The sequence below is a fragment of the Micromesistius poutassou genome, assembly GCF_964030765.1.
Source record: "Micromesistius poutassou genome assembly, chromosome: 4".
NCBI classification, from domain to species: domain Eukaryota; kingdom Metazoa; phylum Chordata; class Actinopteri; order Gadiformes; family Gadidae; genus Micromesistius; species Micromesistius poutassou.
The window spans coordinates 7,341,990-7,369,598 of record NC_140274.1 but is presented as its reverse complement, the minus strand read 5'-3'; the positions used below and the strand labels follow the sequence as shown (position 1 = coordinate 7,369,598).

The following is a 27,609-nucleotide window of genomic DNA, read 5'->3' as shown; positions in this document are numbered from 1 at the left end:
TGACTTGTTTTTTTGACTGTAACACAAAATAGCACCAATTCGAGATTGTACAAAATTTAAAAAGAAGCACCAAATATACAAGCTTGAAGTCTTTCACTTTTTTTTATCAGTTTTACTATAATCATGTCAAAACATTATGGCCTGTTGTACTTCTGTATCACAGAAATACTGGCCCACGAAAAAAATATTATAAGGCAGGGAATTCCCATTATGGACAAGTTGAGACTGTTTTGACAGAAAATATGCCATTCTTTAGTGTTCTTGTTCTTTTAAATTACACTTGGTTACATGTTCACTCGTTAACCTTTACATTCTTTAGTGTTTTATTGATGGATGTTTCCTATATTTGTTCATAACACGTCATAAAAACAATCCAGATACTTCTACTATGTGTTTTGTGTGTTCCTTGAAGCATTTTAAATACTAAATTAGTCATCATGTCAGTAACGATGCTGATCGATGTCCTCGATGTCCTCTGTTCCAGTGAGGAAAGCCTGTCGGCCATCTTGTGTGGAGGTATCGCTGACCACATGTTCCTTGGTAAATCATGTCCAGTGTAGTCACCATCTTAAAAGTCCCTCTCATCCCCTGTCTGGCTCCACTTTATTGCTTTTCACAGGACTATTTTTATACGATGTGGAGTGAGTCAGACCCAACATAAACCAACAGCACAATAAAATAATAAACCATTGAATTTCTTAAATTGTTGAGCTGATAAAAAATGCTAAGTTGAGGCACAGATTCAGTTTTACAGTATGACCGCCGTGCTAAAACGCCTACAGTCAGGTAGGCTAAACACAAAGACTTCTTTAAATATAAAGGAATCTAAAACCAGAGTTTAGCCAGTAACATAATGTGCATCCCGGTCTTCTGAAACTACACTTACTTGTTGTTTGTTTACTCTTTGGAGTATTCACACAGCACAGAAGCGACTTCATCTGCCATGTTAACCACTACCAGATGCACTTTTACGACTACCATTAATACCATACCACTACTCTGCCATTGTGGAAGGCAAGCTGCAGTGAGGCGAAAAGCAGTGACTCACTTTACTGAACTACAGATCTTTCAATCCAACTCATATGTCCAGCCATTCATTTCTTCAATCATCCGTCCATCCGTCCATCCATCCATCCGTACATCCGTACAGCCATCGAGTTCTCAGCAACATTTGCTTTCCCCTTACGTCCCATCCGTGAGTTTCAGTTTGAGTAGAGACACTTGTGGTCCTTGAGGTTTCGCAGGTAGGCGAAGCTCTTGCCGCACTTGTCGCACATGTACTGCTTCTGTCCCGTGTGGATCTGCAGGTGGGCCTTCAGGCTGTTTCCCTGGTTGAAGCTGCGGCCGCACTGCTCGCAGCTGAAGGGCTTCTCGCCGGTGTGGATGCGCTGGTGGCGGTTCAGGTTACCCGAGTTGCTGAAGCATTTGCCGCAGGTGCCGCAGCTGAACGGCTTCTCCCCGGTGTGGACCACCTTGGAGCAAACAGGGAGACATGGGGGAGAAATGGAGGAGAATTCGTCAATGCATTTATTTTTCTAGACCTCGGTGAATACCTGGTGGTCCTTGGTGGGAATTAAAACGGCAAAAACCCACTCAAATCTGGTCTGATGAAACAGCAACTGTCTACCGATGAATGCTGTTTCCAGGACAAATTCTGTGCATCATATTAGAAATGTGGATCATGTGCCTGTGGTTCGATTTTAATGTTTAGTTGTGTTGTGTTTTCATTATTAAAGTGTAACAATATTTAATGTATTTTTTTCCAGGGTTAGCAAATGGATCAGGCTCCGCCCACCTGATGCGACTTCAGGCTGCTGTGCTGCGTGAACATGCGGCCGCAGATGGAGCAAGCGAAGGGCCGCTCCCCGCTGTGCGTCTTCTTGTGGATCTTCAGGTAGCTGGCCGACTTGAAGCTCTTCCCGCACAGGCCGCAGCTGTTGGGCCTCTCCACCGTGTGGTGCTGCTGGTGCGCCCGCAGCTCCGTGATGGAGCCCAGCCGCACGCCGCACAGCATGCACGCGCACGGGATCCCGGCGGCGTGTGTCTGCAGGTGGGTGCGCAGCGAGTCCACGCAGGCCTGCGTGGTGCCACACGCCACGCACGGCAGCGCGCCTGCGCCGGCGTGCGACGTCTTTTGGTGCATCTTCAGCGCGCTCTTCTGGATGAAGCACTTGCCGCAGGTGTCGCAGCCAAAGGGCCGCTCGCCGCTGTGGATGCGCTGGTGCCCCTTGAGCGTGTCCGCCTGGTTGAAGCTCTTGCCGCACGTCTCGCAGCTGAAGGGCTTCTCGCCCGTGTGGATGCGCATGTGCCGCTGCAGGTTGCCGGCGATGGTGAAGCGCTTGTCGCAGAACTTGCAGTTGTAGGCACGCTCGCCCGTGTGCACCATCTGGTGCATCTTGAGGCCGTGGGCACGGTAGAAGGTCTTGTTGCACTGGTCGCAGGGGTACGGCCGCACGTCCGAGTGCAGCCGCTGGTGGTTCCTCAGCAGCTGCTTCAGGGTGAAGCCCTTGCCGCACACGTCGCAGACGTGGGGCCGCTCGCCTGTTGCGGGAAATTTGACAAGGGAAGAAGGGAAGAAATGGAATCATGGTTTAGTCGTCGCTTACAAAAAGGAAGAAACGACGCAAAGAAGCCCCAATTAATGTGCATTTACTTAACCAACGTAAAGCTCAACTGAGCTTGGAGGAAAAAGAGCGAAATGAAGCTAAGGTAAACCAATCCCCAGAATGCACCTGTGTGGAGCAGCATGTGCGCAGTGAGGCTGCGTTCGAAGGAGAAGCCCCGCCCACATTGAAGGCACTGGAAGGGCTTCTCTGCGTTGGCCCCGTGCACCGCCTCGTGGGCCTTCAGCTGGAGCCGCTTGCTGAAGGTCTTGTGGCAGTGTTTACAGCTCAGGGGCTGCTGGCTCTGGCCCTGCCCGTCTCTCCTGGGCCGCCCCCGACGGGCCTTGGGCCTCACTGCCCGCGTTGTCCTCCCGAGGATGTACATCGGGTCCCCTTCCTCCTCCGGATCGGCCTGGATCATCTATCACAGAGCGGAGGGTTTGATTAGGAAACATGTTGAATGAATCGACAAGTGACCGGCAGAGGAGGTCGTTCAACTGGAGAGCAAGCTCTTCCACTGGAGTTCTTTGAGTCAATTGTGTAGCTTTAGCACAACCCCGGAGGGACAGTTAACGACTGACAAACCAAATATTTACTTTTTTTAGTCGTTCAGCAGAAACTTCAACCAAAGGTGAGTGAGTGATTATCTTTTTAAACAGTAACGAGCAGGTTGAGTTTAAGTGTCCTGCTCAAGGATGCCTTCTGCACACCTTTCATCTTTCTTATAGTCCCATCATTACAAGACTTAAGCTATATAGGCTGGTTCAGGCTATATAGTTCAGAGTAGTTAGGCTATAGTTCAGAGTAGTTCAGAGTAGTTAGGCTATATAGGCTGGTTCAGAGTAGTTAAGCTGTATAGGCTGGTTCAGAGTAGTTTTAAAAGCCAAACCGAATTGGGGCGAGTGGCAGGGAAACGGACCTGGTAGTCTGGGTCATTGTCATCTTCCAGGCCTGGGTCGTCCTGGTACTGAACTGAACCCGGAGATGCTGGGTCTGGGAATGACCCCATGTCCTCCTCCTTTATCACTGCTGGTCGCATATTGTCCTGCCGGAGAGAGAGAGTGAGAGGATTTTAAATGAATATTTTTAGTTCAACTTTTAAATGCCTTCAACAAAAAGCATTATGACGAAGTTGCAGACAATCCGACAAAAGTGGAGAAAAAAACTATGCAATACTAGACAAAACTCCAAAGGAGTGTATCTTTATAAAACGACATAAAAGCTCTTATCGTAGAGCATCTTGGGGAAGTGTACCTCATATGCTCTGCCCTTCCAGAGGTGCAGGATCGGTGATCGCTTCACTCCGACGCTCGCGATAGACACTGCAGAGATTTAGATGAAAGGTAAATAAACAGAAGGACAACAAGTGAGCAGAAGCGGTTAAACACGTCTTTATAAGGTACTGTGCTGTGTGAGAGGAGTGCTGGGAATAGGCCTGGAATATGGAGAGAGATCGAGAAGGGATGAAGAAGCTCATTCATGGGTCGGTGGGAGTGAGGGAGACTGGGACTGGAACCAAACTATGGACTGTCAGGGTTAGGGTCATCTACCTCGGCGAGACTTCCTGCCAACGCGCTGATGCGTCTGCACCACCTCCGTCACCACATCCTCCCCCGCCTCCTTCTCCTCCTCCTGATCCGCTCCTGGGCAGAGGAGGCCGTTGGTCCGGGTTCCCCCGCGGACCTCCCTGCTCTCCTGCTCCATGCTCAGCTCCGCCTTCACCTCCTCCAGTTTCCTCCTCAGGTCCTCCTTCTCTGCATCGCCCTGGGCCACCTACAGCCAGACGTGGGGAAAATATTACACAGCACAAAGTCGAATGGGTTTGAATGGGCCTAATTCACCAAGTGGCCATCTTGGTTATAAACATGAACAGTTACGTTCAACTAAACCAAAATATTGATAAAATTATATATTTCAGACTGGTATCATTAAGCAAAACTGGTTAACAATACATACTGGTCAGACATTTTTCATATATTGTGTCTATGTTGAAGTGCTTGCTCAATGGTGAATGGTCATGGAGGATTTAACTAGCAGACTGGTGTGTGTGTGTGTGTGTGTGTGTGTGTGTGTGCATATATATATATATATATATATATATATGCACTTTTAGATTATGTTTTTAGATTAATTGGCAACATTATATATTTATTTATTAATTCATGGCACATGTTGATGTTATTTCTGTTATCCTATAAATAGGTGACCAGGAATGTGTGGAGATTTACTTCTAATCTGAGCAGAGAGGAGCACTCATTGAACAGAAGGCAGATCTTCTCAACCACTTCTGTGGCCAGAGAGGTCATGATGACGCTCAACTCGAAAACCTGGGAAAGCGGGAATAAAGAGATTGCATTTAGATAGGTCATCTTATTATTAACTATTACGAAATAAAAATAATAACGATCGGATAGGGCTTATGAATATGGGTTATTCGCATGAGGGTAATTTTTATTATCAATAAATATATATAGCCTATAGAAATAGTTTATTTCTGTGCACCGCACTGCGTCCACTACTGACAACATAGAAAAGCCCGGCAATGAAACCATGTGCAACTTGTAGCTGATATTCATCTAGACATACGCCAGATAGAAACATCATCAAAATGGCGTCCAAACCAGTTCTTTTGTTAATAATGAAGCTACAATATTAATGCATTTAATATGATATTGAGTCCATAGTACTGGGGGAAATGCCTGGTAAAATATTTTTGGGGCATCCACTCCCGTTTAGATGGATCATTCGTTGCTAGCTCTTCTATTTCTATGATCAGCTGTTTGGCCGCAAGGCACTAGCAGGCATGACAACATTAGAAAGAAGGCTGGCACACCAGATCCAGCTGTTTAGTCAATAACACTAACATTTTCCACACATAAGGCATTCAGCATACCTTTTGTTTTGACGTTTCGTGTGTGTTTTCTGTCACAGCTGGTACTTGTGGGACCGATGAATTGGACATATCGGACATATCCGCCATAACTTTGGTAATTTCTGCGACCGACGCTTTGACCATGATCTCCAAAATGGAGCTTATCTGCTCCTCAAACGCAGACATTATTAAAACTTTGAGTACATCCAACTTGCGATGCTGGAATATCACAAGAGAGAAGTACTGTTTGAAGAATATAAGCAATACATGAAAACAACCGGACCGCTTACGTCACGGACATCCGTTTTGTTTCCGGGTCAATCATGGCATTCTGCGTTCAGCAAAAAGCATGACTTGTTACGCCCCTTCATAAAAAGTATTCATACTGCACTTCATGTTTCATCAAAGGGAATATACAAACAATATGAAGCTTACATATGTATGTCAGTATATACACGTAGGTTTCAATGATAAACGGGTTTTCTGTATCGTTTCAGTGCAGTGCAATGAACTTGAATAGGGTGTTTCGTTATACGTTCCGCGCTTAATATTTACCTTCCGAGTCACATCGTCTTGGACTATTGTGGCCCATGTGGATCATGCATGAAGACCGCTGGAAAATATGGTTCTTCGCCTCCCCTACTGCTTCCTCCCGTTGTTTAGGCAGATATTAAAATACATGCTTCTTATTAAATCCCTTTAAATGGCGATTATATTATCGGTATCAACATTGCTTTGCGGACAGGGCCGTATCCAGAATGGGGCTGGGGTGGCACAGGCCTACCCTAATTATATATATATATATATATATATATACATACGATGGCTAGTCTACATATAGCCATATCTTTATATGGCTATATGTATGCTAGCTTAGTGTGGGTTTCCTGCGTAGGCTATTTACTTTTTTGTAAAAAAAATAATAATAAAAAAAAGACTTAAAGAATAAGTGACCTGCTTCAGACCGACACTATGAGACACTTTGAGATAAAAAAAAAAAAAAGTGTTTTGGGGCTAAGAGTTATTATATTCTTTATGAAAAAGAAATAGGCCTATAATAAAGCAAGTACCGCTGTCGTACATGAGCGTCATAATGAACCTCAACCGCTGACCAGACGGAGTTCCACACATCCACACACACCTCGCCACGAGGGCCCTCTGTCGTGACGTCAACGTGCTTCGGATGAGGCACTTCGTTACGAAAAGAGATTGGCAAAAACATACAATTCTACACCTGTTTTCTCGGGCATTATGGTGCTCTTTGTTGAAGATCATAAAATAAATATCACCACATTTTAAACAAACACATTTTTGGTTCACTGCACATTGAACTTGCTATATAGCGAAAGTGCTATATAGCGAAAGAAAGTCACGATTACTTCAGCCAACAGACAACCTACGTTTTTTTTTATTAGTAAACTGAATATAAAAGAATGAGTGTGCATACTTCAATGATTAACAAAACCACATTTTATTGAGCATTTTGCCTATGCTGACAAACGGACGTTCTTGTGAGCAGAGCCAAGCATCAATACATCGGAGAAAGTGGGGCAAAGCAGCGGTAACGCGCCAGCAGTCTAAACATCCGTCCCATCACGTGCTCAAGAAGGTTGTTGATAAACCGAAATTTTGTCATTTTTAGATCGCCATATTTGTAGTTAAAATTACTATTAATTCTGCAGTCTTTAGACTCTTACAATTTGATATTTTTGGGTTGCTAAATGGCACACGGACTGGATAGCAGCATTGCTAGCGAGTTAGCTTTCATCCCACAAGTAATCAGATGACCACCGGTGTGCCTGTAGCATAAGACTGCACAGTAAATATTAGTGTCATCAGTAAACACTATGTTTTATCTACACACTTCATTGGATCGATTTAGTGTTGGTTAGCCCGGCTTTCGAAACACAGTGAGTCCAGACTAAGAGGGAAGCCATTTTCAAAGAAATAGTAGGAGCACATTCAATTATCAACTATCTCAAAAAGTTAGAACATAAATCAGAGCATTCCCTCCTATGGGCCTATTCAACCTGCCATTTTAGATCAGGGACCTACAGTAATGCAAACAAATCGAGTGTAATAAAGGGTGCAAATAAAGCGTGTCAACTTGTGATGCCCTTTATACTCACAATTGCGCACAATTCTTGCTTGCATCCCAGCAGCGACCTATTTGTCCTTTGACCTAGCAATGTCCAGACGTCTCCACATCCCCTGTGAAGAATCTGCTCATTCATCTTCTTTCATTTGTTGAGTTGCTTGCTCCAACATGCATGTAATGGATTGCATTGATTTGGCATTCCTGCCTTAGGTTAGATAGATAAAATGTGTTGATATACATTTAAAAAACTAAGGTAGAAAAGGCTACCATATCAGGACTTGTTTTCTCTCGGTGAATGATAAATAGACCTCATGATGGTTCACCATGATTAACTACACCTGGTGGGGTGCGGGCAGAATTCAAAAATCCTGACGCAATCCGCTTCACGTTGAATGGATGAACGTTTTCCTGAAGACAGAAAAGTGAGCAAAGGAGACTCCTCCAAGGAGTGGGATTCTCCTCTCCGAGGCCAACAAACACTGAAGGTACTGAGGTTGCCCAACGACCACCAAAGAAGAAAGGCTGCTGCCACAGTCAGTGGATTGGCAAAAACAAAACGTGTCTTTCGGAAATTTCTACCGCTCGTTCTAATCTACTCCGATGAGCAAGAGTCTGAATAGATTTGGAGTAGAGTTTGAGTAGATTTAGGTGAACTCCTGGTGGGGGCATAATGTTGCAGCGTGCAATCAACAAAATAAATAAAAATTATGAAATCAATAAAAACCCAGAAAAAACAACATCTGAACTGCAGTTGTGAGGAATTTATACAACGACAGTGACCGTAAAAAGCCCTCCATATGTCAAAGGATGTTTTATAAATTACAGTTCTGCGTCTCACCTCATCCCCACCGCAGTAGGGTCCCTTTTTTTTCCTAGGAAGTACATTCAAAACTCCCCACTCAAACCACACTACTAATCTAACCATCCGACATGAGGCGAAATAAACTCAAAACAAATCAGTGTGCCGGCTTGTCTCCTGAGGGCAAACCAACTCCCTGTCCTAGTGCTCTTTTTCAAAACTTCCCAGCATTCACCTGGGTCGTCTAGTGTTGATTGCCCCGTGCTTCCAGCCCTACTGACTCCCACAGGAATCTACCTTGTCACTCGCTTTTATTTTATTGTGTCATTACCTCTTTATATACTTATGGCTTTGTGGTTTAGAAGACAGGGACGGGGAGACACAACAACAACAAGTGATGGGGGACAGAATGAATGGACTGCACAGACAAGCATTTGTTGAACAGTGATATCTGGTCAAGCAAGACATGCAATCTCTCAGCAGCCACACAGCCATAACGTACAGTAACCCTTCTGTGAGTTTAGCCAATCACGTAGGCAGATCTTTCCTCTGTTCGATGAGTCATTGCTGCTATTGCTGTACCTTCAAGTTTGAGTACCATAGAGTTATGATAGTGTATGATGCATTTATGCTAACAATAACAAACAATGGTATCATTAATTAAGATTCATTAATATCCAAAATTAATCAATTAATGCTGAAATAATTAATTATTAACTATTAACAGTATAGCAAAAAATAAATGAGGCATGGTTATTAACCACAGTAGTGTTATTAACTCATTCAGTCTTTCTATATTCATTCACGTGTAGTTTCAGCTCGCTACGAACCTGAAGAGCTTCATAACCTCATGCACTGTGACACGGACACACTGAAAACCTCGGGACAATGAGTGTGTGTGCGTGTGTATTGAGTGTGTGTGTGTGTGTGTGTGTTTGGTTGTAGTATGTATGTGTATGTGGCAGAGGTCTGCCGTGACTGGAAGACTGAGGTGGAAAAACGAGGGATTTAGGGGCACGCGTGTAAGCATGTAACACACACACAAACACACGCCAACATAAATAACCTGAGAGCTATGGAGACCCTGGGGAGGGGCGGAGCAGCAGCTTGTGCACTCACACGAGTGCACACACACACACACACACACACACACACACACACACGGGAACATAAACATACGTGTACGCACCGTTTTAAATGGACATTAAATTACAGAATTTTGTGAATGAATCACAGTCGGGCTTGGTGTGTCTTCCTTTCCACTTTGACCGAAAACTAAGCAGGAAAGAGTGAGAGTGTGTTGGAGCTCATTAAAAGATTTCACACGTTTTGTGCTTACGAAAAAAGTTAATAAAATAAAGAAATCTGTGAGAGTGCCATTGTGTTTTTTCTTTTTTTACTTTGCCTTAATTTAAAACTCTCATTCATTGAAGTGATCCTTCTGCTAAACGGCAGATGGGAATGTGGAAAGGTTAAAGGTTGCCGGGGGATATCAACTTTTCTGCTATGTGTGGTAAACACTGAGGACTAGAGAGTCATCTTTTAGTCTCCTATCGAGTCTTCATACAATGATCCATCAATAAATCATCTCATAAAACAAAATCTCATGCATTATATTCTGATGTCAACACAGAACCTGCTTGTCAACAGAAGATCTTTTCGACAATAGTAGCTGAGAGGGGATCTCTTTTCGGTGAGAGCTTTGCTTGGGGGGGCAGTCTCTCCCATGGTCTATAGAGGGCGCTGTTCTTCACCCCCCTGAGCTCCAGGCACCCCTGTTTCTACCCCTCCTAGATCAGAAAACATGGCTGTATCTGAAAGCAAAAGTTCCTTGATTTCATCGTAGCTTAGGTTTTTAGCTATATTTGTAGTCATGGCTCGGGTTTGTTGGGGGCGGAGGAACTTGATGTTCACACACGCTTATGCATGCTTACACAAACACACACAAACACACACACACTCACACAGACAAAAAACACAGATGGTAGCTCCAATCTTTTATCTACTCTTACCCCGATTATGTCATCCTCCTTCTCGTCATCATCACTGTCATTCATCAATTGGAAGTGTTTAGTACGGACCAAAAATTGAGTTCAGCTACTGTTCTGTTTCCCGCGGCGAAACCAGGTCTATAGGATTAGGAAGGGAAAATAGGCTTGGTTTGTGTGCCATTGTATCGTTCTGGTTTCAAATTTTGCAGAGTGAAACTATTATTAAGACACGGGCGTCAGATGTCTCGGCGTACAGACAGACGGACAGACAGACGGACAGACATACCCGATGGACAGACGGACATGAAATACACCGGTACTGGGCTCATCTCAGGGAGACAAACCCACCATGAAACTATCAATGTAGGAGCTACACATCGCACTACCAGCCATTCCATGTTAGCCTTCGTTCCCATGACGATATCTGTGCTCGCCATTTCTGTTTCAAAGAAAACCCAAACAAAACAACAAACCAACTGTCCCCTCTCAACCCTTGAACCGGCTGTTGTTACCCCAGACGGGCCACCGGGGGGCGCCGGCACAGCTCCGGGGGCTTGCGTGCGCGTTTCTCACAGAGAACCAGGGAGGGATGAGAGAGCGAGAGAGAGAGAGAGGGAGAGACACATACAGAAATAGTGAGGAAGACACGCCCCTCCCCCTCCCCCCTCCGCTCCGATCCACCCTGTCCCGTCACACAAGCCTCCTCGGAGCCCGCGTGACACCCGGTCCGGTGGACAGTATCGTCATGACACACGCGGCCGAGAGAGAGAGTAAGAGACATAGAGAGAAGGCGAGCGAGAGGGAGGGTGTGTGTGTGTGAGAGAGAGAGAGAGAGAGAGAGAACTAGGGCGGGGCTGGGAGGTGGGGAGGTGGTCCGTCGTTGCCTAGACAACGGGCCACGTGGGTTCCCCTTCGGACCCCGACCCCCCCCCAAAACCCTCCCGCTTGCCTCCCGGCGGACCCCCCCCCCCCCCCTCCTATCCCCCTCCCCCCCATGGCGTGGAGAGTTCCCGAGCGTTTCCCGGCTCACTTCTTCTTACTGGACTTCTCCGTCCGCTTCCCGCCGTCGGCCTTCTCCCCGCCCCGGTCCGAACGCTCGGACCTCTCCCCTCGTTCTCTCTCCTTCTCCCTCTCCTTCTCCCTGTCCCTCTCCCTCTCTCTGTCGCGCTCCCTGTCGCCGCGGTCCGAGCGCTCGCCGCCCCGCTCCGAGCGGTTGTCGGCGGCGCGCTCCGAGCGGTTGTCGCCGCCCTTCTCCGAGCGGTTGTCGCCCTTGCTGCCGTCGGGCCGCGTGCCCTCGTCCGTGGAGGAGGTGGTGGGCTGCGGCTGGCCCCAGCGGGCGATCTCGTCGTGCTCCGAGATGCTGGTGGTGATGTTGCCCACCCACGCCTTCAGGTCGTCCTGCTCACACAGAGGGAGGGGGGGGGGGGGGGGGGGGGAGGAGGAGGGGAGGGGGGAGAGAGTGGATGTACGGGAAATTAAGAGGAGGAGGGAAGGAGAGAGGAAGAGAGGGACGAAGAGGTAAGGGAAAATTGAAGAGAAGGAGAGAAGGAGAGAGGGAGCGAGGGAGCGAGAGAGAGAATGGATGAACAGGGGAGAGGCAGGAAGAAACAATGAAGAGTAAGCCATACATTTACAATAAACAGTTTGACCACCACCACCGGTAGCAAATAACTGAATTAGTGGTCGTCGCTTTGCCTTATATCCCATATTTAAGTAATAATTGAACTAATCCAACCAAATAATAAACTTTATATCATAATAAATGACCCACTCACCTCATCTTTGGCATGGAACAGGAACTCACTGCCATCCTTGGTTCTGTAATGAGAAGCGTAGACATTAGGCCCAACAACACACCGTAGAACACCGAACAGAGATCAGCCTACGCATGGAGGTACTCCAACAGAACGCTACGCAAAGTCCCTTCAGAGCCCTCCACACTGGACTAGTTCTGATCCGGTCACTCCTCGACCAGACAAACATCTCATCACGGAATATCCGAGATGAATATTGCCATGTTTCTTCTGCAACGTGTTCCTACGAGGCAAATCATCGAATAAAACCAAAATAAAACCCCACAAGACCACAAGAATGGACACATCCAGAGCGGAGCCGCTCACTTGAGCGTGAAGACGTTCTTCTTCTTCTTGTAGCCGTTGGTGACGTCGCAGGTGCAGAGCGCCAGGCTGAGTGGCGGCTCGTTGTTGTAGGCCGTGGTCGTGTTCTTGGCGTCCTTGTAGAAGCCCAGCTCGCCCTGCTTCAGCACGCAGTACAGGTTCACCCAGGACCTGCTGTGATGTGGGACACCATGGGTGGGAGAGGGGAGAGAGGCAAGGGTCGTAAGGGGGAGTCGCAGGAGAGGTTGGAGGAAGGGAGGAGCGATGGCGGGGAGACAGGAGGAGTCAGAGGGAGATGTACATGCTTGTCTTCCCTCTTTCTTTCTCTCTCGCTCTCTCTCTTGAGGTCACTCTCGCTCTCTCTCGTTCTCTCTCTCTCTCTCTCTCTGCTGCACTTACCTGGCTGGAGTGGGCGGCTGGACGGGGGGTTACCTGAGCGGCTGGGATGTAGGTGGACATTATGGGCTTGGCAGAGGCACCGGGTCGAGGAGGGAGCACGACACAGACGAAGGAGGGAGGCGCGGGCGGACGAACACCAAAGGGAGGAGTAGATGGAGGAGGAGAATGGGGGTGGCGGTGGAGTCGGGTGGAGGAGCAGCTAATATATGACTTACCTTGGAGGAGAGGAGAAGGAGCAGCCGGCGACCGAAGAGGAGGCAGGAGAGGAGGAGGGAGGAGAGAGAGAGACGTTTGGTTAATGGCATTCTGGGCAGCGTCGCTCCCTGAGCACAGAGTGGGCGGTGGGAGAGGCCGTTTACATACGCGCTGCGTTCCCAGAGGAGCACCAAGACACGCCAGGGGCACGTCGGCATTCAAATGTTCTTTAACGTTCCGGATAACGGATTCACCAGACAATGTGGCCTTCTAATGTGTTTATTTTTCAACTGAATAAATGAGGGTCTTCATGGGAAAATCAACGTGCATGTAAACACAGTCCGCCTCGCGGTGACAACGAGTAACACACAGGTCTCGATTCTCTCTTTCCCACCCCCCCTCCTCCTTGATCGTGATTGGATGAGAAGCTCTGACACCTCAGCTCCTCTCCTCCAATGACTTTCAAAGATGGAGGGGGAGAAGAAAGACAGGATACAAGAAGACATGGGGGGGGGGAGAGGGGGGTGAGTTCTCTGGGGGAGACTCCCGCTGGTCAAGATGAAAGCCATTTGGTGCTACGCTTTACCTTGGCATGTACATAACGGCGGTTATGTACATCTGACACATTCATCTTGTGAAGCCCGGAGGATTGCCATTTCAGAAGCACTCATCCACAGCCGGGAGGGATGAGTCTTTAGCGCTGCGTGGTCAGCCCAGCCACTAGGGGGCAGTGCAGGGAGAGGCCAGGCTGCTCAGAGGCTGTGGCCTCTAGACTGAGGTCTCTCAGCAGGAAGCAGGCGGATGCATGGCCATCTTGCGCGAGAGTGGTGTGTGTGTGTGTGTGTGTGCGTGAGGGTAGGTGAGTCGTCTTCGATGGTGGTCCTTCAGCATCTGTCCACCCCTCTGCGTGCTAGCTTGTTAGCTAGCTTGTTAGTGTGCCTGTTAGTCTGCCAGCCTAATAGCTGGCCCGTTAGAAAACTAATTAGCTAGCCTGTTTGCTAGCTTCTCAGCCAGCCTGTGAGGTAGCCTTTAACTAGCCTGTTAGTCGGCCTGTGAGCCTGCCGGTCAGTTAGCCTCCACCTTTGCTGCGTGTGGGGACACTGGTGTGGGGTTAGGAGGAGTCATTGGCTTCATGCATTTAGCTCTTGCAAGCAGGGACTGTCTTGCTTGCTACTGGGTGCATTTGTTTCGCTGTTTGCTACAAGTTCTGATCCGAACACTTTGAATGAATGAATCCATTCTGACTCTAACGGATCTAATGGATATGTTCAACATCATCATACCACTAAGATATGGTTCAATATTAAAATGGATCCATTTGAATGACCTATGCACATATATAACCCCAATGATTGGACTATACATTGGAAGTGATACGCACACATTTATACTTTCAATGTTTTAACCTCAACTATTGATTCCCTAGTAAGTGTTTGGAACCCAGCATCTGGGGCGATCAATATGTAACCAGTAGAACTATGGTGTGACCTTACTTCTTAACCAGTGTCAGTCATGCACATTTTAACATCTTAACAGTGCCATGTTTGCCATTTAACCAAGTTAGCTTGTTAACCTAGCATGCCTACGCCATGCCCTGGTCATCTGACTTGAGATCACGAAGGAGGGGATGCTGATGTCATCAGAATCAGACAGATAAGGTGAGAGATGAACTGCAAAGTGACCCGGAAATACTCTTCAGGTCACAAGGCAGCAAGTCACTTAGTTTACAGGTCGCACTGGTTTAAGTAATGCTTGATTGAATTGCACCGAAACAATACAAGTTACTCGTCCGTGCTCTGACCAGGTTAAAATAAATATTTTCAAAATGCTTTGCCTTCAATTGAGCTGGGGCCAAACAACTGGGTAGATGTTAAAGCGGGACCAAGCACTGAAATAAAACCACAGCAACAGTGACACCCTTAGGCGAAAGAGGGCAATGCAACTGCTTTTGCGTTTAAATGCTGTTCCTACAGTTAGATTTCAATTTCAGTGCATGGTCACTCCTTCAACAAATAACGTCTTCCCCGCATCTGAATCTGGTGGCGTCAGCGTCCACCACCTCCTCCATCCTTCCCACAGCGAGAGTACAACAGCCTGGCCGTGGTGAACCCTGAATGCCCACCTGTTGGCGCTCTTCTTCAGGGTCTCGATGTCCAGCTTGCGGAACAGGAAGCCCTCGTGGTGGGCCGTGTGGCTGGGCACCTGGGGCACCGATGGGGTGGTCTGGGCCGGCGCCGACCGGGACCGCCGCGTGGTGGCCTCGCCGGGCTCCTTGGGCCGCGGCCGGCGCCGTGGTTTGGGTCGGTCCCGGGCGCGCGGCCGGTCCGGCCGGGAGGACGAGGACTTGTTGGAGGTCGCCTCTCCCACGCCGTTGGGCACTGGGGGTACCTCGCCGCGCGCCTGGCGCCCACAGTGAGGGGGGAGGAGCGGGGAGGGGGGGGGGGGAGAGGTGATTACAGGATTGTTAACGGGAATCTCTAATTAGGCAAGGCAACTTTATTTATATTGCACTTTTCACACACGAGGCAGACTCAAAGTGCTTCACATTGAAAGTCATACAATAAAATTGTATGACTTTCTTTTGATAAGTCAAAGAAAACAGAGGCAAAGATTTAGCAGAAAGCTAAAGCAAACACATACAATACAATACAATAAAAAGTAATAAAATAAAATAGATATTTAAAAGAAAAATAAAGGCAAAGTAAAAAAAGCTATGTTTTTTAGATTTAGCAGAAAGCTAAAGCAAACATAAAGTCTTCAGTTTTAATGATCATGATCTCAAGTGTGGCATGTGTCTGGGGCTCAGACCTGCGCGGCCTCCCTCTCCTGCAGCTGTTCCACGATGTCTGCCAGCGTCGACCTCTTCTCTCTGTGGGCACAGAGACAAAGTCCTCACGTTATAATGGTGCTGTCATCAAGCTGCAGCCTGTGGGCAGGGCCAACGAGGCCACAGCTTTCTTAACAGTGGCTGAATTCAAGGATATGGACAAGATACACATTATTACGTTTTAAAACGACAAAATCCCATTAATAGGAACCCAGGGATCCACCTTGGATCCATGAGTTAATGTTAAACCATTCAATGTCGAAGGTCAGTAAAAAGGAGAGAGGGTTATGATTGAGCTGTGTTTAACATCCAACTAACTAGAACTAATCCTGCAGTCTCACCCTCCGCCGGACTTCCGGTCCGAGTGCTCCTTCCCCGTTTCGTGTTCGCTGGACTCCTGCTTCTCCAGCCGGTGGCGGTCCCGGTCCCGCCTGCGCCCCTCGTGACCTCCTCCTCCTCCTCCTCCACCCCCACCTCCACCTCCTCCTCCTCCTCCACCGTGACCTCCGCTGCCGTGACTCCCGCTGCCGTGACCGCCGGCCCCGGCGAGCCCTCCGTGGCCCTCCTGCTCGCTGGACGTCTGCCTCTCCAGGGTCCGGCGCTCCCGTTCCCTCCACACCTCCTGGGGCAGCTCGTCGCGCCGGGCCTGGATCAGCTGCTCGCTGGACAGCTGCCTCTCGATCCGGGGCTCCCGGGCCTCACCCCGGGACTCCCTGGGCTCCCGGGCCTGGTGGTTCTGCACCTGGGGCTCGGCCTGGGCCAGCGGGTCGCTCCGGGTGGACGCCCGGGACCTCCGGCCGGGCTCGCTGTGCAGCCGCTCCCGGATGGGGTCCTGCAGCACCACCTCCGCCATCACGGCCACCTCCCCTCCGCCCGTCCCGATCTCGCCCAGGATGGCCTCCCTCTCCCGCTCCCGCTCGCGGGCCTTCTCCAGCCGGCCGGCCACCAGCAGCGGCGTGACCACGTCGTCGAAACACTTCATCTTCGGCTGCCGCAGGTACGGCGACGGAGACGCCGGCGACGGAGACGCCGGCGTCTTCGCCTCGGGCGCGTGCACCAGGAGCGTGGGCGTGGCCGAGGTCATGTGGCTGACGGCCATCGCCGCCTGCTCCCGGGCCGTGAGGGCGCTCTCCCGCGCCTGATTGGCCGAGACCATCATGGCGGCCGTGGCGATGGAGGCGATGGAGGAGGGGGCGGGCTGGACCAGGCCGGCGGCCAGGCCCCCCGCCGGGGCGCCGCCGTGCCGCGGGTCCAGGCCGTGGTGGCGGTAGCCGGAGGCGCTCAGCACGGGGGTGTAGCCCGCCGCCGTGGAGCCCAGCCGCCGCGCCAGGGGCGACGGGGAGGGGGTGGGCGGCGTGGCCGGCGAGGGCGAGGGAGGGGAGCTGGCGTCGTTCTGCTCGTAGATGGTCTGCCTCATGACGGGGGAGAGGGGGAGGCGGGGGAGGGAGGCGGGGTTGGGGACGGCGTCCTGAGGTTCCAGGAAGACCTTGCGTCCCAGTAAGGGGGTGGGGGGCAGCTGGCTCTGCTCCGCCCGCAGCTTCTCCACCTGAGGGGGAGGGGTGGTCAGAATGTAGCTCAGTACCACAAAAACCCAGTTCAGTACCGGCAGAACCAGTTCAACACCCAACACAAACTAGTTAAGTCCCACCAGAACCAGATCAGTACCAACATAACCAGTTGAGAACCAGAATCTAGGTTGTGGGCATGTAGGCAACATACTTGCATGTGGAACCTCATTCTCGTAGTGCAACCTCAGCAGTACGCTGATTAATGAATCGCACTGTAAAGATAAGACAGAAGAATGTGCAGGGTCGCGGCTTTCTGCTTGAATCTGCAACAAACCCAGATGTTAAAAGGTGGACTTGGTAGATTTTTCCCTTACAAAATAGGTATATTGTATATATTCAGGGCATTTATGTGTAAATATATAATAGGATGACACAGTAATGCTAAATAATGTGTTCGTAAAATTGCTGCAAAAGAGTATTTATTTAGGGGGGGGAATTTAAAGTAATAAAAAAAAGAACAGTATATAAATACCAAACCATGCAGATCTCTGATCTTTTGAGCTTGTCCCGTTTTGCTTGAATGCTTTAGTGATGATCAACACTTTTGCGTCGTCTGGATAGAAGTGTCTGCTAAAGACTGAACCTGCCTCTTGTACTGACATGGGCATCTCCCTTGTCAGTCATTGGATATCATCAATACAAAATCACATGCTTTGGCATCCATGGCAATCCTAACCCTCCCTGGAAGGAAGCCTCAGTCTGCTCCTCAGAGTTCCTCCTTCATAATGAACTGTGACAGTGATGAAGTGCTTTCACGTTTTTAAACTGACTTGACTTTGAGCCTTGAAAAGCGCTATTAAGTTAATGAATTAATAATATTAACTATATTCAAATTCTAATATTACCATGAAGTAATAATAATTATACCTGTAAATAATTAATATAGTTACTTAGGTATATATTGACAGGGAGAGTGCCCGTCGATTATACACCATAACGTGCGATACAAAAAGTAAGCTAGCCATAGAAGCTAGTAGAATAACATCCATGCATTCAAAGGGGGGCAGAATAAGCCGTTACCGTGGTGATCCTCCGCAGCGAGCTGAAGCGCTCCTCCCAGGTGGCGGCGGCCTTGCGGAAGGCCTCGTGGCGGCGGATGAGCTGCTCCACCTCGTCCACACTGGCGCCCAGCTCCTTGCTGCTGATGAAGGGCTCCTGGGCCGTCAGCCACGCCTCCGCCACCACCGCCTCCTGGGCGAACTGGTGCACCTCCAGCACTGAGGAGGGGGAGGGAGGGGGAGGGGAGAGGAGAGGGGGAGGGGATGGGGGAGAGGAGGGGAGAGGAGAGGGGGAGGGGGGATGAGGGGATGAGGAGGGGAGAGAGGGGGAGAGAGGGAGAGGGGGAGAGGGGGAGGAGGAAGGGGGGAGAGGGGAGAGAGGGGGAGTTGGGAAGGAGAAAGGAAGGGGTAAGGAGGGAGGGGGGAGAGGAGGAGGAGAAAGGAAAGGGAGGGGGGAGAGGGGGCGAAGGATGGAGAGGAGAGGGTGGAGATGAGAGGAGAGGGGGGAGGGGGGAAGAGAGGAGGAGAAGAAAGGAGAGAATAGATAGGAGGGCAGTGAGGGGTGGAGGGGGGAGGAGGAGGAGAGGTGAAAGGAAATAGAGAGCAAGGGGAGGAGAGGAGAGGAGAGGAAAAGACATGTTAGGTTTAGGTTTTGGTAAATCTCTACTAAGAATATGTGTCTGAATATAGGTCTTTCTGAGTGGGCGGGTGGGGAGTGTGTTCATGTGTGTATTTGTTTGTTTCCATGTGTGTTTACACTCACAGTGCTGTAACGCCTCCCAGTGTTTGTCCCACTTCTCAGACAGTTCGTGTTGCTTAGCAACCACCTTGTCCAGCTTCTCCTTGATCTGAAAATCCACGTCAAGAGTCGGAAAGATCATCATCCCATATCATATATAATATATCATATTCTACGAGTTTTGGCTGACGTGATATATTTATGCAGTAGTTTTGCATATCATCTCATACCGTGCCATATATTCATTCTCTCTTTCCATCTCTTCTCAATTCAGCTTCAACAAATGTCAAAGCAACCCAGCCCATCTCATCTCCCCTATTCTCATCTCAGTTCTCATCTCGTTCCCTGCTTCCTCTCCTGTCTCCTCACCTCCTCTGCGGCGGGGTTCCTGACGGCCAGCAGGGTCTTGCCCATCTCGATGCACTCCATCAGGCTCCTGCTGCGGGCCTCCACCTCGTTCTTCAGACCGTGGTGGTAGTTCATCAGCACCTCCACCGAGGAGACGTCCCTGTGGGTCCACCACCACCACCACCACACACAGCAGATGTCACCTCCCCAAACAACCTCACCAACCTTCTGAATAATATCACTACCCTATATCAACCCTACGCCATCCACTTCTGGGAGCCGGGAGAGAGGATATGGTTATGAGTGTGAGGGTTTGTTATGTGATGAGTCAATGGTGCATATGGTACAGCACGTGAGGCTGAACACATTCCTCCACACGATAGCCCTGAGACGAGGCAGGGCTCATGTGGATTTCTGAGGGGTTTGATTGCGTAATCCGGGCATGAGGTAAAGCTACACCAGTGAAACGTTGGAAGTCGTTCCGCTAATGTGACCTGCCGCGAATGACACAGAAGGGTCCATGATCTGTTTACATTTGAATTGTAGCTCATTTGTCATAGCAATTATGACAACTTTTGTCATTATTTATTTTATTATTTGATTGTATTTTATGGCGATGTTTCTATGTGAAGCACGTTGCGTCTGCCTCGTGTATGAAAAGTGTTATATAAATAAAGTTGCCTTGCCTTGCCTAATCTCTGGACACGGAGAATACATTTTGCACAGGCTTCAGTGGATAATATTGAACAATAGTTAATTTGCATTAATTTTAGTACGGATAGAATAGGATCCATTCTTGGTTTCCCACCTGGGCTTGTCTCCGGTGTCGATCTGGCAGATGATGGAGTCCATCCACATGAGCTGGTCGCGCACCATGCCGAAGAACCGCAGCTTGTCCGTCGCCGTGGTGATCTGCACCCGGCACTCCTCGCAGTAGGTCAGCAGTTCCTTCCAGGTGAGCATCACTTCCTGTTCACGGCAGGCGATGGCCTCCGCCTTCTCCCCGGCGTACACCGTCCTCAGCTGGGCGGCGCTCTCCTGCAGCTGGCGCACCTGAGGGAGAGAGAGGTAGAGGGAGGGAGAGAGAGAGAGAGAGAGAGAGAGAGAGAGAGAGAGAGAGAGAGAGAGAGGGGTAGAGGAAGAGAGAGGGAGAGAGAGAGAGAGAGAGGGAGTGGGAGAGGGGTAGAGAGAAGGGGGGAGAGAGAGAAAGAGGGACGGAAAGAGAGAAAGGGAGACAGGCGGAGTGAGAGATAGCGACGAGGAAGGAGAAAGAAATATAGAGAGATTCAGAAAGAGATTCAGCGGTCACAAGTACAGAAGCAAAGTCAAACATCAGTCACAATACATCAAAAAAACGCCCCCCACCGGCCCCGGGCCTCCCCCCCAGCTGGGCGTGTTGGGAGTGTCTGTCACTGGAGGTGACGTGGATCACAGCTGTGCTCCTGCGTCACACTACGTTGTTCTGTGGCGCGTGTGGGAGGGTCTGCTGCAGCCAGGTGCAGCGTCCCAGCCCCGTGCTCAGTGGAGCCTCCGTACAGCCAGGAACAGTACAGTCAAAAGCACAAACCAAAACGGATTTTAAGCAAAGAGCGCATTTATGCCCGCCACGCATTTTTTTGTACTTCAGTAGAAACACAAAACGAAAGCAAAATCAAAACAAATGGTATCTTGACGAATGGCCCAGCAGACTAGTACTATCCACTACAGGGCGCCTGCGCTCCGGTCCGGGAGCGTGTTTCACAGCGGTAGAACCTGGAGGAGGGCCTCCAACCCATGTCTCTGTTCTCTGGAGCCACAGGGTAGAACGCCGCCCACTGTGCGCACAGCGGTACCCCGCGGGGCGCTTTAGATGATGTACGCATCCCGCTGGGTCCTACGTCACCTGCATCCCCACAGGAGGTTTCCATCGTACGCTATGTGTGCTACGTTTGACTCATTTATGATAGCCTCGCTGGGGAGGTCCGCACGGCTGCTGGTTCGACGAAACATCTTCCCACGATCCAGTTTTAACTGTACATATATTTATAATATTCTTCATTTCTGTTAAAATTATATTGTAAAAAAAAAAATTATATTATATTGTATTTTATTTTGTTCTATTCTATTTTTTTTTTCTTTTTTTTATGCACAGAAAATACTGAGTATGTCACACAAACATTTCACTGCATATCCTGTATAAGTATGTGACTAATAAAAAATCTTTGAATCTTGATTCTAAGGATCCCAAGGTGTCACTGAAATAGTGAATTCTATTCAACATAGAATTATCGTTTGGCCTTGAAGGGGAACCCTCCAGCTTGATATTTTCGAATATATGAAAGAACTGCTTTAAACCATTGTCTGCGACATCAACTCTTTTTCCCAGGGAAATGAGCAGAAAAGTCTGACGTCATTGCGTCATTGCGTCATTGCGTCATTGCGTTCATTGGTCTGGTCTTCATTGGTCTGATTTGGAAAGGTTATTTAAATGATCCATGTTCTCCGTGTACCACAGCGTATTTAGATATTGATGTTGAAGGCCGCGATTTTTTGAAGCATTCCCGTCTTCTATAATAAAACCGAGCGTGCCAGGTCCCCTTTAAGGGGCGGTACCAGGTGGGGCCAGGTCCCCTTTAAGGGGCGGTACCAGGTGGGGCCAGGTCCCCTTTAAGGTGCGGTATCAGGTGGGGCCAGGTCCCCTTTAAGGGGCGGTATCAGGTGGGGCCAGGTCCCCTTTAAGGGGCGGTACCAGGTGGGGCCAGGTCCCCTTTAAGGGGCGGTACCAGGTGGGGCCAGGTCCCCTTTAAGGGGCGGTACCAGGTGGGGCCAGGTCCCCTTTAAGGGGCGGTACCAGGTGGGGCCAGGTCCCCTTTAAGGTGCGGTACCAGGTGGGGCCAGGTCCCCTTTAAGGGGCGGTACCAGGTGGGGCCAGGTCCCCTTTAAGGGGCGGTACCAGGTGGGGTCAGGTCCCCTTTAAGGGGCGGTACCAGGTGGGGTCCGTTCCCCTTTAAGGTGCGGTACCAGGTGGGGCCAGGTCCCCTTTAAGGGGCGGTATCAGGTGGGGCCAGGTCCCCTTTAAGGGGCGGTACCAGGTGGGGTCCGTTCCCCTTTAAGGTGCGGTACCAGGTGGGGCCAGGTCCCCTTTAAGGAGCGGTACCAGGTGGGGTCAGGTCCCCTTTAAGGGGCGGTACCAGGTGGGGTCAGGTCCCCTTTAAGGGGCGGTACCAGGTGGGGCCAGGTCCCCTTTAAGGGGCGGTACCAGGTGGGGTCCGTTCCCCTTTAAGGTGCGGTACCAGGTGGGGCCAGGTCCCCTTTAAGGGGCGGTATCAGGTGGGGCCAGGTCCCCTTTAAGGGGCGGTATCAGGTGGGGCCAGGTCCCCTTTAAGGGGCGGTACCAGGTGGGGTCCGTTCCCCTTTAAGGTGCGGGTACCAGGTGGGGCCAGGTCCCCTTTAAGGAGCGGTACCAGGTGGGGTCAGGTCCCCTTTAAGGGGCGGTACCAGGTGGGGTCAGGTCCCCTTTAAGGGGCGGTACCAGGTGGGGCCAGGTCCCCTTTAAGGGGCGGTACCAGGTGGGGCCAGGTCCCCTTTAAGGGGCGGGTACCAGGTGGGGTGTCCGGCGGTGCGCGCTCCGCACCTGTGTGACCAGCAGCTGGATGTCCTGCTCGAAGCTGTGCATGAGCCGGTGCAGGGTGCTGGTGTTGGCGGCCCCGCCCTTCAGGGCCCGCACCTCCGGGAGACGCCGGTGCTTGTCCTCGATCTGGGCCAGGACCTGGAGCGACACACACACACACACACACACACACAGACACTCACACACAGACACACACAGACAGACACAGACACACAGACACACACACACACACACACACACACACTGGAGATGAGGAACATGGCTGGTGGGTCAGAGAGGTCACATCCACCTTCTGCTTCAGTCACGGATTCAGGCGGGGTCAGGGGCTGAGAGTCGGACCAACCACACTTTCCGACACCACCCTCTTCCAGCCCCAACGTCCCCCTTCGACTCCCCCCTCCCAGCACCACCCACCTCGCGGCAGTCCGAGAAGAACTTGTGCAGCTGGTGGGAGGCGGAGAGCATCTGGGCGCGCGTCTCCATCAGCTCCAGCAGGTCGGCCCAGGCCTCGTTCACGCCGTCCTTCCACTCGGCGATGGTGGCCGCCTCGGCGTGGCCGTAGTCGATGAGCTCGTCCACCATCTGGTTGACGGCCGTCACGCGCTCCTGGCCCACGGCGACCGTCTCCGACGCAAAGTCTGTGAACTTCTCCTGGAGCACCTGAACGAAGAGGAGGAGGAGGAGGATGAGGAGGAGATGTGGGGAGGGAGGGGTGGAGGAGGAGGAGGAGGAGGAGGTGGAAAGGGGGGTGGGGGGAGGAAGGGGGGGGGAGGGGGGGAGGAGGAGGAGGACAAGGAGGAGAGGAGAGGGAAGGGAAGGGAGGAGGTGGTGGAGGGCAGTAGGTTTGAGGAGGAGGAGGAGATGAAGTTGGATCCCGGACATGAATGCATAGTCTCTTTTTAAGGCGGAATGCTTCTAGATTATTTCGTACAGCTTCAAGAGAATTCTCGTGGTTTCTCCATATTCCATATATTCCAGATTCATTTTCAGACCTACCCTGCCACGTTGAGTCCTAACTGTCCCCATTACACTAGAGTTGATCCTCATAAGCATGTCTGCGAACCAATTTCAACAGCAACAGCCCAATACAATAAACCAGTTACCCAATCACCTCACTGCAAACCCCAAAGGAAGGAGCTGCAAAAGAGGAGAACATCCACTCCTCAGCGTGCAGGCCCCCCTGCGGTTCCACCACCGCCCCCACCCACCGTGACCCTGAGGCCCCCCCCCCCCCCCCCCCCCCGCGCTCCACCACCGCCCCCCACCCACCGTGACGTGCTCGTAGTCCTGGCCCAGCTCGGGTGAGCTGGCCACCACGTCGCGCTGGGGCCACCCACTGCTCCAGCTCGTCCACCTCGCGGTTCAGCTGGTACAGCCAGTACTGCTGCTCCAGGCGGCTCTTCGCTCGTCCACCAGGTCCTTCAGGGACACGTACAGCCGGTCCATCTGGGACTGCCGCCGGCTGATCTTCTCACTGGGGGGGCAAGACAGAGGGACAAGATGACGTTTGGTAGAGGTGGAAGTGGGGTGGAAAGTGGAGTAGGAGAGAGGCGTTGCAGACATGTAGGGTAGAGATGGAGAGAGAGAATACATTTAAACTGTATTTTTGACTATTTAAACTCATTAATATTTATTTTTGTGCTTTAGGCAGTGTACATATATGTTTCCCATGGCAATAAAGCCCTTTGCATCAAACTGAGATAGAGAGAGAGAGATAAAGGGAGAGAGAGAGCCAGAGAGCCAGAGAGCGAGAGAGAGCCAGAGAGCGAGAGAGAGAGAGAGAGTGAGAGAGAGAGAGAGAGTGAGAGAGAGATAGAGAGAGGACATTTTGAGAAACAAACATAATGGAAGAGAGTGCAGAAGTAGACAGTAGTCAGTGGTAGAATATTTAAGTACCAGGGCTAATGGGCAGATAGTGTTGTGTGCGGTGTGTACCCATGTGTGTGTGATGTGTGATGTGTGTGTGTGTGTGTGTGTGTGTGTTCCTATGAGCTCACAGTCTGGGTGCCCCCATCTCCAGGAGCTGTCTGCACTGCTGCGACAGCAGGCCGATGGTCTCGGCGTAGTCTCGATGGTCTGCTCCAGGATCAGGTGCTTCTTTAGCAGCTGCAGGGTGCTGGGCTCATCCTGGTGGGCACAGAACCAGGGCCCTGGTCAGCTCTACAGCTCCGCCACTACCATACTACTACACTACTATTCAGTCAGCCAGCCGCTAGGAGGATCCACCCGGGATCACTCTGGACAGAAAACGCCTGCTAAAATGAGTTTTAGCCCCTGTTCAAAAAGCACCTCAAAACATATCTCTACACCGAGTCTACACACTTTGACCCCTAACCCCCCCCTCCCCTCCGCCCCCCCCCCCCCTTTTGTGAAGCGACCTTGGGTACTATGAAAGGCAGGAGTCAAACACCCTAACAGCTAGACTTTTTTTTTAAATGCGTCACCTACAAACGGACAGTTACATGTATTAGTATGTTTATCTTATTCAGAATAATAGAATAATAATTCATAATAATAGTTAATAATAGTTTTTTATTATATTTTATTTCAATTGGTAAATTTATTTGTATATATACTCTTGTTTTGCACTCTCTTTTCCCACTGTACTGCTGGGCACTTGTGAATTTCTCCTAAGGGGGATTAATAAATCTTATCTTATCTTATCTTACTGTACTGGTAACTCAATGAACACCAAGTACATGTGAGACCCAAAGCGTTGAGGAAGTTAAGAGTTAAGCTACGGGTTAAGTTAAGGCTTATGTAATCATCCTTTTGTGGAAACCTAATTCCTCATCTTCAAGAGGAGAACTGAGAGAACAACGTTTCAGTTCTGCTGAAGTCAGAAGAACAAACCACCTCACAAAGTAACACACACACACACACACACACACACACACTCCCTCTCTCTTCTCTCTCTCTCACATACACGCACACACACATTAACCCTCACATAAAGGCGCAAACTTTCTCACACCCCAACACACAGAGTTTATCTCTTCACACACACTCTCTCTCTTTCTCACATGCACTCACACACAACCCCCCCCCCCCCTTCCGTCCCCCGCCCCCCATCTCCCCCTCCTCCCCCCCACCTTGCCCTTCTCCTCGTTCATCATGTGCAGCTCCTGCTCGCTGAGCCACGCCTCCACCTCTGCCGTGTCCGAGTAGTACTGCTGGGCCTGGTACATGACGTCCAGCACCAGCTGCCGCCGCTCCGTCTCCCCCCACAGCACCGCCCACAGCTGGGACATCTGCTCCAGCCCCGCCCGGATCACGTCCGCCTCATGGCTGCGGAGGGTCGCGATCAGGCTGGCCCTCTCCACCACGTCCTCCACCCCGGGCCCGGTGGCCCTGCAGCTCCCTCTGCAGGTCTGGGGAGAGGAGAAGGAGTGGAGGAGGAGGAGGTAGAGGAGGAGGGGGAGGAAAAGGAGGAGGGGGAGGAAGGTGGAGGAGGGAGGAGGAGGAGGAGGTAGAGGAGGAGGGAGGGGCAGGAGGAGGAGGTGGGTGGAGGGTGGAGGAGGAGGAGAGGTGGGTGGAGGAGGAGGAGGTGAGAGGAGGAGGAGGAGGAGGAGGAGGGAGGAGGAGGAGGAGGAGGAGGAGGGTGGAGGAGGAAGAGGAGGAGGAGGAGGAGGAGGTGGTGGAGGAGGAGAATGGAGGAGGGAGGAGGAGGTGGGTGGAGGGTGGAGAAGGAGGAGGAGGGGAGGAGAAGAGGGTGGAGCAGGAGGAGGAGGAAGAGGAGGAGGGTGGAGGAGGTGGGTGGAGGAGGGAGGAGGAGGGATGAGGAGGTGGATAAGGGAGGAGGAGGAGGAAGAGGAGGAGGTGGTGGCGGTGGAGGAGGAGGAGGACGGAGGGAGGAGGAGGAGGAGGAGGGAGGGGGAGGAGGAGGGAGGAGGAGGAGGAGGAGGAGGAGGAGGGGAGGAGGAGGAGGAGGAGGAGGAGGAGGAGGAGGAGGTGGAGGAGGAGGAGGTGGAGGAGGAGGAGGTGGAGGAGGAGAGAGGGAGGAGGATGGAGAGACACATGAATAAAGTAATTAAGGTAAGATAATAACACTTTGGTAATCCGGAGCCCCAGAGGACAGAACGGAGAAGATGGAGATCAATAAGACAGCGTTAATACAGATGAGATCACTAAAATGAGAGTGTTGAAATACTGTGCCACTGTAATACATTAACCTAACATGTTATTGAGCTGTAATTGTTACTGTAATAAATTAACTTCATGCATACGTGAGTCACTGTAGCAAACAAATTCATTCAGTGATAATGTTGCTAACACAGTTGTGTTACAGTACATGTAGTGTGCGGGGGGGCTTCCTGCGGTACCTGGTCTTCTTCATGAGCTGCTGCACGGACTGCAGAGTGGAGCCGTGCTCCTGGGGACAATCGCCATGGGGAGGCGCTCCTGAATCCACAGCTGGAACCGCCAGAATGTACACATTATACACA

The 27,609-nt window shown here is 50.6% G+C and overlaps 2 protein-coding genes across 2 annotated transcripts in view; both read right to left on the bottom strand.

The window, feature by feature from the left end:
* Window positions 1–174: 174 nt before the first annotated feature.
* LOC311342096 (uncharacterized protein) lies at window positions 175–5,752 on the bottom strand. Its single transcript, XM_084466929.1, has 8 exons — window positions 5,497–5,752; window positions 4,832–4,930; window positions 4,154–4,376; window positions 3,858–3,925; window positions 3,523–3,648; window positions 2,733–3,024; window positions 1,796–2,541; window positions 175–1,472 (listed from the first exon to the last, which is right to left on the bottom strand). Exons 1-8 carry the CDS (start codon window positions 5,659–5,661, stop codon window positions 1,203–1,205), a joined length of 1,989 nt encoding a protein of 662 aa, XP_084323055.1. The 5' UTR covers window positions 5,662–5,752; the 3' UTR covers window positions 175–1,202.
* A 5,637-nt stretch (window positions 5,753–11,389) lies between these two features.
* sptbn4b (spectrin, beta, non-erythrocytic 4b) overlaps window positions 11,390–27,609 on the bottom strand; it is a gene marked incomplete at both ends in the record, with an annotated part of 40,579 nt that continues 24,359 nt past the window's right edge. Inside the window, 21 exon segments of the mRNA XM_084467300.1 lie at window positions 11,390–11,761; window positions 12,139–12,181; window positions 12,484–12,654; window positions 15,197–15,474; window positions 15,883–15,943; window positions 16,243–17,447; window positions 18,490–18,686; window positions 19,231–19,315; window positions 19,576–19,714; window positions 20,363–20,607; window positions 23,168–23,302; window positions 23,579–23,824; window positions 24,434–24,490; window positions 24,492–24,568; window positions 24,571–24,638; window positions 25,162–25,234; window positions 25,237–25,291; window positions 26,257–26,499; window positions 26,501–26,527; window positions 27,456–27,539; window positions 27,542–27,577. Coding sequence (XP_084323426.1) covers window positions 11,390–11,761; window positions 12,139–12,181; window positions 12,484–12,654; window positions 15,197–15,474; window positions 15,883–15,943; window positions 16,243–17,447; window positions 18,490–18,686; window positions 19,231–19,315; window positions 19,576–19,714; window positions 20,363–20,607; window positions 23,168–23,302; window positions 23,579–23,824; window positions 24,434–24,490; window positions 24,492–24,568; window positions 24,571–24,638; window positions 25,162–25,234; window positions 25,237–25,291; window positions 26,257–26,499; window positions 26,501–26,527; window positions 27,456–27,539; window positions 27,542–27,577 — 3,897 coding nt within the window.

Excerpts from the sequence above, each read along its gene's own strand:
- LOC311342096 (XM_084466929.1), bottom strand. The coding sequence starts at position 5,661 with ATGTCTGCGTTTGAGGAGCAGATAAGCTCCATTTTGGAGATCATGGTC. Across the intron at positions 3,926-4,153 it reads TGGCAGGAAGTCTCGCCGAG|TGTCTATCGCGAGCGTCGGA; the intron begins GTAGATGACCCT and ends AAATCTCTGCAG. Across the intron at positions 1,473-1,795 it reads GCAGCCTGAAGTCGCATCAG|GTGGTCCACACCGGGGAGAA; the intron begins GTGGGCGGAGCC and ends GTTTGCTCCAAG.